This window comes from Carlito syrichta, unplaced genomic scaffold, assembly GCF_000164805.1.
Source record: "Carlito syrichta isolate Samal-C Ts95f unplaced genomic scaffold, Tarsius_syrichta-2.0.1 Scaffold305281, whole genome shotgun sequence".
Classification (NCBI taxonomy): domain Eukaryota; kingdom Metazoa; phylum Chordata; class Mammalia; order Primates; family Tarsiidae; genus Carlito; species Carlito syrichta.
The window spans coordinates 81382-99059 of record NW_007249377.1 but is presented as its reverse complement, the minus strand read 5'-3'; the positions used below and the strand labels follow the sequence as shown (position 1 = coordinate 99059).

At 43.8% G+C, this 17678-nt stretch overlaps 1 protein-coding gene across 1 annotated transcript in view; it reads left to right on the top strand.

The window, feature by feature from the left end:
* MSRA (methionine sulfoxide reductase A) overlaps positions 1–17678 on the top strand; it is a gene marked incomplete at its 3' end in the record, with an annotated part of 260139 nt that overhangs the window by 161114 nt on the left and 81347 nt on the right. The window contains exon 3 of the mRNA XM_008061481.2: positions 34–153. Coding sequence (XP_008059672.2) covers positions 34–153 — 120 coding nt within the window. The remainder of the gene's footprint in view (positions 1–33; positions 154–17678) is intronic.

The window sequence follows — 17678 nt, the reverse complement described above, 5'->3', positions numbered from 1 at the left end:
TGATTAACAGTATCTTTTTTTTAATTTTAATAGGAATGGGATGTTTCTGGGGCGCTGAAAGGAAATTCTGGGTCTTGAGAGGAGTGTGTTCAACTCAAGTTGGTTTTGCAGGAGGCTACACGCCTAACCCTACCTATAAAGAAGTCTGCTCAGGTAGGAGAATGTGCTCTGCCATCTCAGAGGAGAAACAAAGAAGGCTCGTTTCTGCTGTTGGGTGACAGGCTTTTTAAAGTGGAAGTACAGTTTATTAATGTTTCTTCAGTCTTTATCATATATATACTTTTTGGCCTCTTGGTCTTTTTAGAAGATAATAAACTTCCTGTGGAGTGTATCATTTTACAGCTTTTGCGTAGAGCAACTACCCTAAACCTTAGTGACTTAAAACAACACTTTATTAGTTTACGATTCTGGTAATCAACAATTTAAGCTGGGCTCAGCTTGGTGGTTCTGCTCATCACACCTGGACTCCCTCATGTGGCCAAGGTGAGCCGTTGGGTTGCCTGGGGGCTAGAGGGCCTAGGCTGGCTTCACTCATATGTGGGGCAATTGGAGCCAACCAGTTAGTCAGTGCTTATTGTCACTGAGGTCATGGGAATGATGGGCCATATGTCTTCAGCATGCCGGCCTGCGCTAATTCATGTGATGGTGGATACAGAAATCCCAGGAGCAGCAAGAGGGGACAAACCACATTCTCTGTTTGTGTCATGTTTACTGTTACCCCATTGGCCAAAGCAAGTCACGTGGTCCAGCCCAGAGTCAACGTAGGATGAATTCCCCAAAGGCAAGGGGACTTAGGGATCTGGGAAGGTAGGAAGAAATCAGGACCAGCACCACAATGATCTGCCACGAGTCAGACAGGTAATGTACCAGATGTGTTTTCTGGAGGGAAAATCACTAAAAGCCAATGTACAATGCAGGGATTAGTAAACTATGGTTCATAGGCCAAATCCCACTTGTTGCCTGCTATATAAGTAAATTTTGTTCAAACACAGTCATACCTATTATTATTATTTATTATTTTTTTTACAAACATATTATCTATGTGTGCTTTCAGGCCACAGTGGCAGAATCGACTGGTTAGAACTGACCGTATGGTCTGCAAAGTCTAAAACTTTTACTATCTGGCCCTTACAGGTAAAAAATCTGCTGACCTCTGCTCTAGGCTAACAAGATAGGCAGATGCCCCCATGGTAAGTTCTAGTTCAAGTACCAGAGTACCTGCCTGGATTTGTTTCTGGCCCTACAGGATTTCCTTTACTTTCCTGCCAGCCCAATTCAAAACATGTTTCAAAAATATTGTTTTGTTCGCCCCCTTAAGGGGTCTTAATAGGAAGGGTTTATCTAGACCCAAAGTCCACCATATTGACAGAAACGGGATGCAAAAACATGTAAACAGTTTTTTATCTTTTAAAAACAAAGGTTTGAACTGGTGTTATTTGTGGAGGATGTGCTCAGCTCTCCGAGGGCACTGTGAATGCTGGAGTGGGGGACTTGGAGTGTGGGAGCTTGTTGGATAATGAGCATGTTGATTTGTTTACTGCGATATGAATTCTGATTTTGAAATGAAGTTGGAGCTGCTCAACAATGAAAATATTATTAAAATATGCATATTTTTGTTATTCTTGCCTCTAGAGAAGCATTGAAATATTCTGATTGGTATTGAGGAAGTGAAATATTGAACAAGTACTTTAACAGTTAACCTATTTTTTTTTTTTTTTGCTTGTTTCAAAATTAAACAAATGCTTATGCAGAACTATAAATAGAGAGATTCAGATGAAGCCTGGAGAGTGCCCAGGTGTAGCCTCTCAAGTCTTAGGAATGGAAATGAATATATTCCTTCCTGTAATTCCAGACATGACTTGATGGCCTAAGAGAAAAAGGTTGCTAAGAAAGCCCCCACATATCGACTGCTTATACTTGTGCTGTTCAGCCAGCAAGATGTTAATAATCAATTAGGATATTGTGATTGCTTGTTTGCTCAGACTCTTTTCAGTTCGACTCTTTGCCTTAATGACACGATAATCACCATGTGTTGAATGAACCCTTCCCCAGTGCCAGACACGCCGATAAACACTCTTTAGGTCTGCTTTTTTCTAAGCAGTTCTACGAGGCATCTCAGATCCTGTATTTCACAGAGCAGGTGTTGAGGGTCACAGAGGATAAGTAACTCAGCCGAGGTCACCCATGGCAGGAATCCCTGCTTCCTCAGCTGTCAGCTCAGTCCGTGCGTCCATGCCGTTGACCGCAGTGCAAGTCACCCAGCTGTCGTCAGATGCCAGCTGCTCTCCCTGAATCTATTCCCGCTTCCCTCCACCAAGTCACACGTTTTCTTCTCTGTCTGTTCTTCTGCCATACTTTTTGAATACATTGGTGTGCTTTCAAACGATGACTGCAAAGAAAATGCCGAGGAAATTTTCTTTTTGTCTTTCTGATGTTAGAAGGAAAAAGAGCAAAACCTTTTTAAGATACAGTTCTTACAGACAGCTGGTGCTTGTGGCAATGGCGAAGTACCGAAACCACGGAGGTTGGTAAAGAACTCTGGTATGAACACTACCTGCTAAGTTAGCAGTGGCATTGGGAAGCATGGTTGTCATGGAAACTTGTTCCTGATTGGAAAGCGATAGTCGTAGGGTCTTACCCAGACACAGAAAGAGAGATGATTTTTTTTTCCCCTAGGCTTTTTGTTGTTGTTGTTCCAGTCATAAAAGGGAAAAACAAAAAGGCAGAGAGAAGCTATGATCGAAAGGTCCCTCTGGCATAGAAGCAGTGGAGACTTCCAATCCCTGGGAAGAGCAGGGAAGGAGAACAAATAAACTCCCTAGCTAGAGTAATTATGGTAACCTGCTAATTAAAGATTTTTGACCGAAGAGAGGGGTGGGGGAGATGGAAGGCAGGTTATAGTGGCCGGCCCTCACCCCTGCAGCCTCTGGTGCTCAAAGCCTTGCTGAGTTAGTCAGCCCTGGAGGGGTTCGATTTGAAAGAAGAAAAACAACAGCCACCACCAAGGCTCTGGTAAGATGTGTAATAATTGCTGAGGCTTGGTGTGGGAAGAATACTAGTCTATACTCTAGTATTGGCATTCACTTCCAGGTTGCTTACACTTGTATTTGTAATTAAGTTTGGAAAGCTTTGATCATAACCTATGAATATTTTGTAAAGGTTTTCAGTGATTTCTATTTTTTCAAGAAAAGAAGCATAAGGAACTAGACTGTGTGTAAATTCCTTCTTTCACATAGCAGTACACTTGAGTCTAAGGTACCACTGGTTTCTTGGGGCAGGTGCCAGAATTAGAAGGGAGGGTTATCAAAATCCATAGGGCACTGGGCAATGGTGGCTCACGCCTGTCATCCTAGCACTTTGGGAGGCAGAGGCCACAGCATTGCCTAAGCCAACGGGTTCAAGACTAGCCTGGCCAACCTGGTAAGACCTCGTCTCTATGATGAATCAAGAAATTAGCTGGATGGGGTGGCACATGCCTGTAGCTCCAGCTACTTGGAAGGCTGAAGTGGATGGATCGCCTGTGCCCAGCAGGTCAAGGCTGTGGTGACCATGAGTGTGCCACTGCACTCCAGCCTGGGCAACAGAATGAGACTCCAACTCAAAAAAAACCAAACCATCGGGCCAAAAAATCCACCCCCAAACCTGTCATGTGATGACACACATCAGAGCTTCCACAAGTATTATCTGTGCACACAGATCTGTGATCACAATAAAGGGCCATCCGTTCACGTCTGCCTCTCCTGTTCTGCTAGGGGGTCCCCTCAGCCTCAGCAGGGACCCAGTAGTGAGCAAAGGTGTCTGTGGGTGTAGAAGCAATGTGTGTCCCAAGAGGACACGGATTCGTGTCTGAATGGTATTTCTGTGTGGAGACTGATGGACTGGTGACTCTGAAACCTGAGCTGATGTGGCAGTTAGGCATGTGGAAGAGAGACACGGCTTCCAGTAACAGCTAGGAGGGGCAGTAACTCTAGGGAGACACGTGGTGGAGGTGAACACACACAAATGGGCTCACAAGCAGGTGTGTGCATGGCAGGCAAACTCCAGCTCCTGGTGCCACTGGAGTCCGACAGACATTGAGTATACAGGACACTGCCGTTCCTTAAGAATTTGGAGTAAGATGCCAAATGGGAATGGAAGCTGGAGATAAGCCCGTGTTGGATCAGAGTGGAGGTTGGCGGTCACTGGGAAGAGAGGCTGGGTTCTGGGTCTGCAGGAACCTGCCTGGAGGAATGCCCTGACTATGTAAAAGGAAAAATAGGGCCTCAGCAAGAGGTCGGGCAACCATGACAGCCCAGGAGAGGGGAGGTCCTGTTCACACCCTCTGGGGTGCTCAGAGCCAGACACCACAGCATGTTTAAGTTGTATCACTCACGTCTTGTTCTCTGTAGAACCATACTCTGTAGAACCTTGTGATCTTTTAGCTTCCTGTGGAGATTATTTACAAAGAGAAATTGTCGTGAAGCCAGTTAGTCAGGCAGATTGGTCTAATTCTCATTTCAAATTCAGCAAAATGCTACTCTGAGTTAGATATCTCAGTCTATCATGAGTTGAGTCTGCACAAGTCATTCTCTGCAATTGAATTAGCCTGGGGTTGAATTAAATGATGAAAATGGAATTTTGGCAAGACCTCCATGAATTTTCAGTGGCTTCAGTTTCTCCTTACGTTTCCCTGGAGATTCCCCTTCCTGCGCATGGGTCTATAACTTCATTCTATAACTGTTTTGAAAGTGAAACCCTCTAGTCTTTGTCCCTTCCTCAGGTTCATCAATTAACACTGAACCTATAATGCTCAGGCTGGGGAACTTTCTCCTCCCAGATGTTTTGGGCCTGAATCCTCAACTCCCAGAGGGGTGCCTGCCACCAACTTCTATACTCCCCAGGCGCCCAGTCTTGGCTCAAGTGTGGGGTGGTGCCTCTCCCAGCCAGCAGACCTCTGTCGGGCTCCGATTCCGGAGTGTTTCTGATCAGTCTCCAAGAGATGTGCCGAAAGGTCATTCAAGTCTTGGTGAATTACTTTAGGATCCAGTCTGTTCATAAAATAGTTCCCAAGGATTTACCCATTCATTCATGTTTCTTTTAAGCTCTGTGTCTGCCTGGTGCTAGAGAACCCAGACCCGGAATGGAATAGCCACGAGGAGCCTCACTTTTACATAGCCTTTCTCGAATAAATTAAACACGTCTCTTCTTAGAAATGTATTCCATGCAAGACCTTTTTTGTGCAGGTACTAGGGGAAGGTTGTTGAATAATACTAGTCTCTGTCTTCCAGAATTCTTTCCTCTGTAGTCAAAGGAAAGCTTGATCTTTCACATTTGTCTTACAGAATTGGGCTGACACTGGCTTTCTTTTTACACATGCACACACACGCACCAACACGCACACGCACACACTCGCTCCAACAGTTGTTATGCAAACCAACTGATTAACTGGCACGCTGTTGCTTGACTACATTGATTTTGGAAGTAATTGAGCTATTCAGATTCCTGAATACCCTGATAGAGAATTATTCTTACATTTCATAATAACGACCGTACAGATGAAAATATGAAAAGACATTCTGCAATGGATAAGCATTCTGGGTTAATTTCAGTGCATTAGCCTAATATACAAATACCCCATTTCTGGCAAGAAAACCCAGGATGTTCATTCACTGGGTAATATCTTTTCATATTTTGCTTACAGATGTTCAGAACAATTCCATGTTTATTAGTCTATTCAAAGGCTTTTAGAAATCTGCACAGCCAAGTGGCACCGAAACCAGAGGCGTGAAAGAGACCACACAACTTTTTCTCATAAGTGAGATTTACACAATCGCTGTGGGAAGTCTGAGGCCCAGACACTTTCTTTGTCAAAAGAATACTCTGAGGGGTTGTCAGGCAGCCTGTTCAACAGAGGTCTCGAGCTGGAACCTGGGTCTGGGAGGAGTGGAGTGTGGGAGTCCTCATGTGACCTTCTATGGGTGTTGATGCCTGGGGCATTTCACGCCCCCAACCTGCTTCCTCTCTTGGAAAATGGGAGCAATGCATTATGAAGCCAATCAAGTTGTGGTTGGGTTCTTTTCTTTTGAATTGGGGTCTCACTGTGTCACCCACGCTGGAGTGCAGAGGCATGATCATGGCTCACCACAACCTCAACCTCCTGGGCTCAGATGATCCTTTCACTTTAGCCTCCTAAGTAGCTGGGACTACAGGTGCATACCACATGACCAGCCAATTTGGTTTTTTTCCGGGTGTTTTTTTTTTTTTTTTCGTAAAAACAAGGTCTCGCTATGTTGTCCAGGCTGGTCTTGAACTTCTGGGCTCAAGCAGTCCTCCTGCTTTGACTTTCCAACGTGCTGGGACGAGGTGTGAGCCACTACGCCCAGCTATGTGGTAGGATTCTTATTTGAAAATAAAGTATTTTCACATCTTCCATATTCTAGAAAATCTGGGACATACACTTTCTGTCACTCTAGCTCTTGGGCATGTTAAAGGCAAAAGTGGTGGGTTGGGCAGTATTGCTTGGCAGGAGGCTGGGTTAGCTACAGTGTGTATTCCTTGAGCAGCACACAGGTTCCATTTTCTCCTCTTCCTTGGCTATATTCTCAGGAGGTCAACTCGACTCTCTTCCCCAAATGCCTGTTGTTATTTCCCTGTTGCTTAAGAGCTCGAATTAAGCATTGAATAATAATTTCTTCACTAATATAAAGCAACTCAGTATACTTTTTTTCAGTTTGACTTAATTTTTGAAGTGTTTGGGTGGAAGTACATGTCTATGTATCTTACATGAGTTTAATGATTCCATTCTTCCCCAAAGTAGGGATGAGTTCTGTTATTAGCAGATTTTATCAAGCAAGGTAAAACTCATTCTAAATTCCTCACAGACTCCATTAAATCTCTTTTTAGTGCATAGTCAGTCTTATTGTACTCATTTCAACGTCAGTCAAGGTAAATCACTAAGTTATTGACATATTCCTGAAAATGCAAGAGTTCTGGTGTTCAGTTCATGCTACAAGCAGTTTGATCACTTTTTTCCCCTTTTATTGTAGGCATAAACTTGGCTCTTGAGTTTATAGCAAGTAGACTAAAAATGCTTATCTTCCTCAAACCAACAGGCAGAAAGCAAGCCTCAAGGGTAGAGACCATTGACTCACAGTTGTGACCCCTGAGACCAAAGACAACTCCCTCAGTCAATTCCATCTCCCCCTGACTGTCCCATCCACGTAGCTAACTGTTCGAGAGAGATGAGTTCCATGAATGAGTTCCATTACCTGAATGGAAAAAACAGATAGTGGGACATTACTGGCTTTGTTTTTTCTAAACCTCATCACCAGAGACAAGAAGCTTGGCTCTTTAACAAGTGGCACCCTTCCGAAGGGCTGACATCAGAAGTTGGGGGCATGGGTCATGGGGAGATCATAGAATTTCAGACCTGGAAGGGACTTTAGCCATCTTCCAGTTTAGTGGTTTTTAAACAGGGTGACCGTGGAGCCCCTGGGCTCCATAAAGAAACTGCAGGGGTACTATAAGTAATGGGGTATTTGAATGAAATAACAAAGATTTAAGCGACTTGAAAATCCACTCACAGCTTTTAGCTATATTATGTATTGGGATACTAATATTTCATTTTTAGAAGTTCTTAAGAATATCTGAAAACCACTGAGACTACTTTCTTTGTCAGTTAAGGAAACTGGGGCTGAGAGAGATTAAGTGATTTGAGTAAAAGGGTTGAAAATGTACTTGTTTTCCCAGATCACGGAGTGGCTAGAGTCCTAAGAGGAAATTCAAATTGTGCGTTCATTCTGCCCTGTTGGGTTAGGGTGGAAGTGAAGGATTCAGAGTGGGAGGTGGCTTTTAAAGAGTTGGAAGTGTTACGATTTCAAGAAATCAATATTTTGGTCATTTAGTTCCTGTGTATCATTTCTGTTAGGCTGGATTTTTGCTCATGATTGAGTACTGAAGTTTCCTAATGGAAAGTTCTTGCATCTCTAGATGCTTTAAGACCGTCAGCTACAGCCAAGAGCAGAGCTGAGGGTGGGGTGCTGTGCCACCGAGAGCCTACAGGAGCCCTGGACTTGGGGCTGAGAAAGGAAGTCACCAAACAGGAGGGTGGTTTCCTTGCCTCCTCACCGCCTTCTCTTTCAGAGCTTCTGTAACTTGACTCCACAGCCTGAGCTGTGGACCCCGAGAGCTTGCAGAGTCGGGGCAAACAGTCTGCAAAGTGATTTGTCCACCAAACGTGGGCTCCAGACCCCACATGGAGTCATCGCTCTCATACCTGCTTCAGTTTTCAACACACAAGGGAAACAGCGTTGCCAGAAGTAAAATATACACTCACTCGTGTCACTGAATTCAGAGCAGCTTGTGGTCATCACACAGGTCCTTCAACCACGGATTCTGAAATGACAGCGACTCCATGTGGGCTCTTACGCAGCGTCTAGACGAAATCACATGGTCTCTCATACTCATTGTAGACACAGGACCTGTAGGCTAACGGGTAGTTCAAAGTTCCCAAAATGGACGTCAAATAGACACGGACGCATTTTGCTGGAGATAGTTCAAGTTGGCCAACATATTTAACTTCGGCATCAGACATCAGAGAGAATGAAGATTTTTTACAGCTGCCAAGAACTAGAGGCTGGCAGGCACCAAAACACCAGGCACCGCAAGACTGGCATCCTCAGATGAGAAAAGGAAGCATTTGATGCCTTTTCTTCCTCATCAGGTCCATCGACCCAACGATGTCAGGGTCTGTTCTCTGTCATTCAAGGGTGAGGGGTGCATGAATGTTGACAGTTTACGGATTCTCCGAAGTCTATTGCCTGTGCTATACATTCTTTGTATGACCTTGATATTTTAATATTCTCTTAGCTTGTTCGGCTGTTCAAGCCACCTCGCTCCTTGAACGGCTTAAATCACTGCTGAGGAACAGGTGCGGTGATCAGAGGTCAACAGACTGTCAGACTTGAAGTAGTTAAATGTGTCAATATTTCAGCATATCTGGCGGTAAAATTCCGATAGGCCATTCAAGTGGAAAATAAATCAAATGGAAAAGAACAATAATAAAAACATCCTTTATATCCATCCAACACTAGAAATAGGTTATTCTTTCATTGTTTCAGGATTATATTCTCAAAGACTTAGAAAGGAGATTAAGAGGAATTTGCTAGAGCAAGCAGTTCTTAAAACATAATTGCAAAAGCAATTGATGAATGTGCCTACACTGATATTTTCAGATCACATATAATGGAGTCGTAATGTAATATGAGAAAATAACCTTATGGGGGGGTTGAGCTTCTCTAGGAATTTTATGTGATATGCTGGGTCTTAATTACTTCATAATGACTGACAATTTTTACAGCCTTAGAATAAGGTTTCCTTTTTTTTTCTTTCTAAGCTACATTAAAAATAAATATCTGGGTCAATTACTGGCCCATCTGCCAAGTGAAAATTGCAACAAGAGGGACTCATACAAAAGAAAACAAAACATGGTCACCCATCACGGGAGTGGAACACCCAGACATGAATGGCTTCAGGAGGGTTCGCTGCTGTATACTGGGGCTGTGGCTCCGATTTGTCAGGGTCTCCTTGGCCTGGGGTGTCATTTCCAAACCACCGAGGCCCCGCAGCTTTGGGATAAGCTTTACTTAGTGAATCCTAGCCTCTGATGCATGGAATTGTGAGGTCTCTCAGGGAATGCCAGGGGACAGAACTGACTGAAAACAGGAGCTGGTGTTATGTATCAGGCAGGAGCATCCTGACGAGGAAGACCACTCTCCCCCAATGTGTTTGTTTCAGGCCTTTTTACTTGTAGTTGTTGCTTTCCTTTTCTTTCTTGGTGTTTCCTCTTCCCTCTTCTTGCCTCTAATTAAGGATAAGCTGGGTTTTCCGCTCTGGCTTATTATTACAATGCTTAAAAAACAATCACAGGAACTGGTGATAGAATACACACCTTAGGTTTAGGAAAACAGTTTATAACTTAATGCTCTCAACGGATGTGACCACGGCAGTCTGTATTAATCGCTAGCTTGTAATCTGCACACATCCCTCTTACCCCTGTCACAGGTCTGTGAGTTAGAGCAGCATCAGTGTACACACTTGCAAAGGTGTCAGGGGCTCAGGGACACTTAGAAAGTTGCCCAGTGCATTCTCTAGCAAATGAGAGGCATTGACAGTCTCTGCTGGTGGACTGAAAATAAAACAGGGTTTATATCTCAGACTGTCTCTTTCTAAGCTTTTTCTTTGTTCATTTCCCATAAAAGCATTTTCACATGCCTTTCTTGAGCATTTTAGGATAATTTAAAAATACTAAATCAGCCATTAAGCTCTTCTAGAATTTGGAAAATGGCTTATAAAAACGTCTAGTGGTCTAACACCATTTAGATGGACTTGATCTACAGAAATGTGGGGCTTCTTTTTCTTTAGTTGGGTGAACCTTAGAGGTCACCTAATCCAGTGATTTCTGAAACTTTTATTAGGTATTAGAATCTTTCCTTAAGACAAAAATTTCACACAGAAGTCTAATATTTAAGCAGTGTCCATGATGCCTGATTGGAAGACAGGCACCCGCTTCTCTGCTGTCTTCATTGTTCTGTCTTCAGAAAATGGCTTATAAAAATGCCTTCTTAGAACTCACAAGGAGCTTAGTCTGCAGAGCAGTTGAGAACCAGGGATGCGTCCACTGTAGGCTGAAACTCACAGCAGGAGAAGGCCAGCCACACCTCATTTGTCACTAGCATCCTCTGGAAGGCTGCACGTTGGATGCTGACGGACACCCACAGCCTCCCCGACTGTCCACTGTCGGGGAGATTGTCGGGGAGACCTGCGGGGAGAAGGGCCTTTTCATTCTCTGCTTCCTCAGAGGTGTCTCCAGGCTGGACAGGAACCCCTTGGCAGAGACATTTCCGTGTCCAGTCTAGGTCTTGCCCAGCACGAGGTCCAGAGCATCCCATTCAATCCCCGACGACTAGTGGGCCTTCATTTTCAATTTCAGCTCTGTTTCTTGGGCATATTTCATTTAAATATGCCCCCCCACACCCCTCATTCCTGGCAGCTAAGGACCTGCTGGCAACTGCCACACCCATGCCCCTGTTAGCAGACTTGCTTTGCTCTGGAAGGGTGGGTTGACAAAAAGCCATAGGTACCTGAACTTGTGTGTCTTTGTGCACTAGAAAAAAAAATCTATCACCGTGTTTAAAACTGTGTTTGATAGTTTAAAAATGCTCCAGGGAAAAGAATCTGTTCACTTTTGAGAGTCAGGTTGTAAAATGGAGAAACCGCGTACTCGGTGGGTGAAGGAGGGGGTGCTCCAGTGGGATATGGGGAGCATGGGAAGATGAGGTTTTATTTTTTGATCTTTAGTACATTTTTAAATGAATAAAATTTTCAAAAGAGCCGTTATGGTTCACAGAAAAATTGAGCAGAATGTACAGAGAGTTCCTATCTAATTTCCACCCCCACATACCCACAGCCTCCCCGACTGTCCACTGTCAAGCCCCACCCCGCAAAGTGGTACATTTGCTACAGCCACAAACCTACATGAACACGTCATTATCGCCCAGAGTTCACAGTTTACATTAAGTTCATTCTTGATGTTTTGATGAATGTACAATGACTTGTATTCACCATTACGGTGTCGTACAGAGTAGTGTCGCTGCCCTAAAAATCCTCAGTCCTCCCCCTGTTCACCCCACCTTCCCTCCCCCCAACCTTTGGCAACCACTGATCTTTTTACTATCTTATGCTTTCACCTTGTCCAGAATGTCATACAGTTGGAATCATACAGCCCTTGACCTTTTCAGACTGTCTTCTTTTAGGAATTGCACTTAAGTGTCCACCATGTCTTTTCATGGCTTGATAGCTCATTTCTTTTTGGTGCAAAATAATATTCCGTGGTCTGGGTGAGCTACAATTTGCTTATCCACCCACCTACTGAAGGACATCTCGGTTGCTTCCAAGTTTTGACAATCGTGAATTAAGCTGCTGTAAACACGGGAAATTGGTTTTAACCACATAGCAGAGCGCTTAATGCAAGAACTCTTGGTGCGGAGTTGTCCCAGAGGCTCAGGTTGAAGCAAAGTTCTGCCAGAGAGGACTTCTGCTAGCTGTTGCCAGTCAGCTGGGGGCTTTGCCCACCACAGCCATGACAAAAATCTGGGCAGCACATCTGTGGACAGGTGGCTGGTGGTATAAATTCTCAGGGAAGGTATCTTTTCTCTCCTCACAGAGTACTAGCATTCAGACAAGTGAGTCTCCAGGGTGCCCTTTCTGTGGGCCAGGTGTCTTTCTCTGTCCACCCTCAAGCTGAGGCTGTAGTTCCTTAGAGTATCAGCTCTATGGGTTGTTTGTTTTTTTAAAGATAGATTCCTCACTTGGGGCTGGTGGGCTAGGCTTCATCTCCTGCCCTCCGTCTCCCATCCCAAACAGCTACCAAAGCAGGTCAGGAGAAACTCCCAGAGCTTTGGAGTTTGCTCATCTTCTAGGTTTCTTATCTTCACCTTGTTTTAGACTTCTGTGCCTTTCTTTCTTCCATACTAGCTCAGTGAAGAATTTTTAGAAGATTTAGAAAATATATCTTCCCCAACATTTTAGTTATATCAAACAGGAAGATTGCCTACTAGGCTGATGTGCCGTATTCTTGGTCAGGGCATTCCAAGGTGTAGTTTGGGCTCATAGTCAAGGATGTTTTAGGAAGGGGTGAATCGTTTCTCTCAGGGATAGCCAGGAATGGACATGGACAGATGGAAGCATTCAAGTGACTTGGGGGGGTCCTGAGACAGCCTAGAAGTAAGAGGAAGAGGACAGGCCTTCTCCAGCTCCCCGGAAAGCAGTGTAATTAAATATAGAATGACCTTACCCCAGGAAAATTTGACCTCAGAGACCTTGGGGCTCAGTGCAGGAGGCAACTTAGACACTCTAACAGCCTGTGGTCTCTACTGTGTTTACATCCATAAACTTCACTTAAGTGTCTCAGTCTTTGGACTAGTTTCTGAAGGCTTTCATGAGAAGTAGAGTCTCATTTAGAAAGGTACTTACCTTAGTCTAAGCATTCACTCTCTTGCCTAAGACATAATTTTATTTTCCTGGCAGGACACACTTGATGGCCCTGATCTCTCCGGCCAGATCAGTGCAGCGAAAATAATGGCTAATATTTTTTTTTTTTTTGAGTTGAAGTCTCACTCTGTTGCCCAGACTGGAGTGCAGTGGCCGCTCCCGGCCACCGCAGCCTCGCCTGCTGGGCTCCGGCGATCCTTCCGCCTCAGCCTCCGAGTAGCCGGAATTACAGGCATGTGCTACCATGCCCGGCTGATTTTTTTGATTTATTGTAGAGATGAGGTCTCGCTGCCCAGACGGGTCTCGAACCCGTGGGCACAGGCAATCCACTCACCTCAGCCTCCCAAAGGTGCGGGATGACAGGCTGAGCCACCGAGCCCGGCTTGGCTAATATTTTTGAGTGTTTTCCATGTGCCCGGCATAATTCCAAGTCGCTTACATGAAGCAACTTCAATTTTCTTAACAGCTGAGTGGGGAGGGGGTGTGCTAACATGCCTTTTAAAGAAATGAACAAACCCAGACAAGGGAGATAGCCGACTTGACTAAACCCCCATAATTAGTGAGCTGCAGAGCTAGTACAAGAGTCCCTTCTTCGAACCTTCCAGCTGCGTGCTGGTTCCTGATTAGACGAAGAGTCAAAAAATACCACGAGAAAAGTCCAAAGGCTGTTCCAAGCTCTCACTGGTAGCTCCCTTCTCGTAGGAGGCAACTCCTTCTGGGTGATTTAAGGAGTAGAGGTCTCAGTGAAGTCAGCCTTTGCCTCTGACTGTTCAGAAGAAGGCTTTGAGTTATTGAAGACATTTAAAAAAATCAGATCTACATGTTCATCTGTTGCCTTTGACCCTGTCAAACCTAATCAGGCCCTGAAACTAAATAGACTTAAATCTATGGCTATTGACTGGCAAAGAGGAGTGGATTTTAAAACTTCAGCATCTGTTGGCCGTTGGACGGTGATACAACTCATCACAGATAGTTTCCCAAGTGCTCCTGGAGCTAAATAAATAGAATTTTATAGTTTCTGGATCTCTCTCTCTCTCTCTTTGAGTCATGGTCTCACTCTGTTGCCCAGGCTAGAATGCAGTGGCACAATCACAACTTACCGCATCTTGCAACTCCTGTGCTCAAGTGGTCCTCCTGGGTCAACCTCCAGAGCAGCTGGGAACACACATACACACACACACACACACACACGCCACCATGCCTAGCTAATTTTTGTTATCATTATTTTTTGTAGCGACAGGATTTCGCTATGTTGCCCAGCCTGATCTTGAACTCCTGGGCTCAAATGATCCTCCCGCCTTTGCCTCCTAACGTGCTGGGATTACAAGCATGAACCACTGTGCCCAGCTAGAGTACTTTCTTAAACACTGAGCCTGTAAAAGGAATACAAGTACACGAAGAAGAGTTAATTCACAATTTGTTGAAAGGAACATTATTCATAATCAGAGTAAAGGATCTACTTTGTGGTGAAGCCAAGTATTTATGGATCCACGTCATTCTCCTGTCTGTAGTGGTCCACTTCTCTCACTCCACTCCTAGGAAAAGCATCCTTCTGGGCCGTTGGGAAAGTTCAGAAAACAATCTGTTAAATATTCGGCTGCAGGAATGAATACCGTAATAGGGAATACAGAACTGAAGGAATGTGGTCTGGGCGTGGAGGAGAGATTCCAGGTGTGCTTTCTCCCCTTTCCTGGAGCTTATCTTCTTCTTTTTTTTTTTTTGAGTTGGCCTCTCACTCTGTCACCCAGACTGGAGTGCAGTGGCTGCCCCCGGCCGCCGCAGCCTCGACCTGCTGGGCTCCGGCGATCCTTCCGCCTCAGCCTTCCGAGTAGCTGAAATTACAGGCGCGCGCTACCACTCCTGGCTAATTTTTTTATTTTATTGTAGAGATGAGGTCTCGCCTGCCCAGGCGGGTCTCGAACCCCTGGACTCAGGATCTTATCTTCCAAGCCCCCAGCTTTGCCTTTGCAAATTGTGACTGCTGCTCTGCTGGGCTTCCCCCTGGTCGACAGCGTTACTCTGCTCGCTGGTGCTCCTGACTGTGGCTCTGTCTGCCTCACCCCTGCCTAAAGGCCCTCGCTGACAGCGGTTCCGTTGCTCACAATTCCAGTTTGGTCTGCACCTTCTGAGAACACACAGAGTTCTGGAGAAGGGTCCTGGCCAAGTCTCCCTGAGAATGCTTTGGATACAGCAATTCCATAAAAGAAAGCGCAACCAAGCTATTTGGTCTTGTTTCCCAATTTGGACTGGAAATAGACACTGCCAAGTCCAAATGGATTCACAATGATGATATGAGCTGTCAGAATAAATGGCAAAGAAAGGGAAGAAATGAACAGCTGTGTGTAGGTGAGCCATTTATGAAGGAGGTTCATCCTGTAATCTGGACCAGTTGTGGCAGAATAAAAACTCCTCTTCTAGAGGACAGATCACATAGGACAAGTGTGCAAGACCTGTTTACTACCATCACGCCTGGGCCAGTGATACAGGGCACAGAATTCTGGGTCGTAATGAAAGTGGTGTGAAAAAGATCAATGGAGCAGAGAAGCCCAAGATGAATGGAACAAAGAAGAAGCCAAGTGTCCATAGATCAGACACACACACACACACACACACACACACACACACACACACACACACAGAGAGAGAGAGAGAGAGAGAGAGAAAGAGAAAGAGAGAGAGAAGAAGGAGAGGTAGGGGAACACTGAGTGACTCTAGCAGCACACACACAAGTGAGTGAGGTAACACACAATGTCAACAAGCACAGATGGGCTGGTCACGTAGCCTGGAGTTAGGGCAACAGATGGACAATTCATTGCTTAAATTGGCTACCCAGGGACCAAAGACGCCTGCTAGGAAATCCAAGGTTGACCCAATGGCAACATACCTGGGCAGAGGTAGAAACAGGGACTCATGAAAGTGGCATGAACAGCAATTTGCACTGGTAGGGAATAAAAGCAAATCAAATTCAGTAAGGGAATAGGGAAAATTTTATTGTGTGTGTGTATTTTTTAAAAATTGTCTTTCGTGAAAGGATGCATCATCTTTAACTCATCTTTGTAAGACCTGACTTCAATTATGTCACTTCTGAATGTTGTAATCATATGACGTTCCGAGCACTGAGAGAGAAAATAACATTTGGATATTTGATAAATAGTCAATATATATCTGAAATACATTTTCTGAACACTGACCTTTCACTCCAAGCACAAAGTACAGAATAATAACCTTCTTGGAAATAGTTAATTATAGAATGTAGTTCCGTTTGCAAAATACGGTGTAAAATACAAGATGGAGTCGTCATTTAAAAATCAAATAGTCTTATTTTAAAATGTATGAACCACAGCCAAATCAAAACCAGCTAGAAAGTAAGCCAAGGCATCTTAAAGTGTACCTCTAGTCCATTTCTAAAATCTATAACTTAACTGCAGCTTTTAAAGAGATTTAAGTTTTATCTGGTTAGTTATATTTATTGAATAAAGTTAACAAATGGTTATCTCCCAAGAATGAGAACTCTAGGGACGTAAAAAAAAATGTAAAATTTCTTTTCTCTCTTGGTTAACAGCTAATTATGAGGTTTAACATGCTAAGTCAGTTAAACAACTCAGTGTTCACCAAATTAAAAAGACAGACCAGAAATCTGAAAGTCAAAGGAAAAAAGTTATGCAACTAGTCTTGGTTGTTATTGATGCTATTATTTGAAGTCTAAAGGTTTGAGGTATAGAGCCTTAAGTTTTCTCCTGGAGTAAGTTTTCTGGTGAGACCTAAATTATTATTAAGCTCTCCAACACAAGGTAACTTTAGGACTGGCCTTGCAGTGTAAGTGTAAATTAAGATCTGGTCTGCTGTTTCTCCATAATAAGTTTGGTCCTGACCTTTGCTAGTTTCTCATGAATTCTGTAAAGACTGAAAAAGCCAAGAGCTTAGCATCTCATTTTTCCTTAAATGACACCCCAATGATGCATTTTTTAAAAAGTTGCCTTAAGAGTAAACGGAATTTCCCATTAAAGTGTGTTTTAACATGAAAAAAAAATCAGTTTTAAACTAAAACAAAAATTATTCTCTCTGAATTTATTTAGGTCCCTCTAATAGTGTGCTACAAAATCTATGGTCTGCTCTTAGGCTATTGATAACCTTTTTATTTGATGGTAAAAATGGATGAATTGGCATGTCTTTAAGTTGCTACCCACTCAACATTTTTATATACATTTAGTATATGTACACATTCATGTTAGCAGTTAAAGAACTTTTAAAAATTAATCACCTACTATTTGAAAGTCACGGTGCTAGGGGCCAGATATAGTGGTAAGCAGGGCAGACGTTTCTGTCTTCATGAAGGTATAAACACATTACCTTTTTAAAAAAAGAATTTAATTTTTTTGTGTGTGTATGTTGGAGTCTCACTCTGTTGCCCAGACTGGAGTGCAGTGGCCGCTCCCGGCCACCACAGCCTCACCTGCTGGGTGAGAATTTAATTTTTTTACATCAATTTTAGGTTCACAGAAAAACGAATCAGGAAGTACAGTCACTACATTACCCCCCCCAATATATGTCCCCTTTTATTAACATCTTGTATTAGTGTGGGATATTTGTTATCATTGATAAGCCACTATTGACATGTTATCATTAACTAAAGTCAATAGTTTACATTA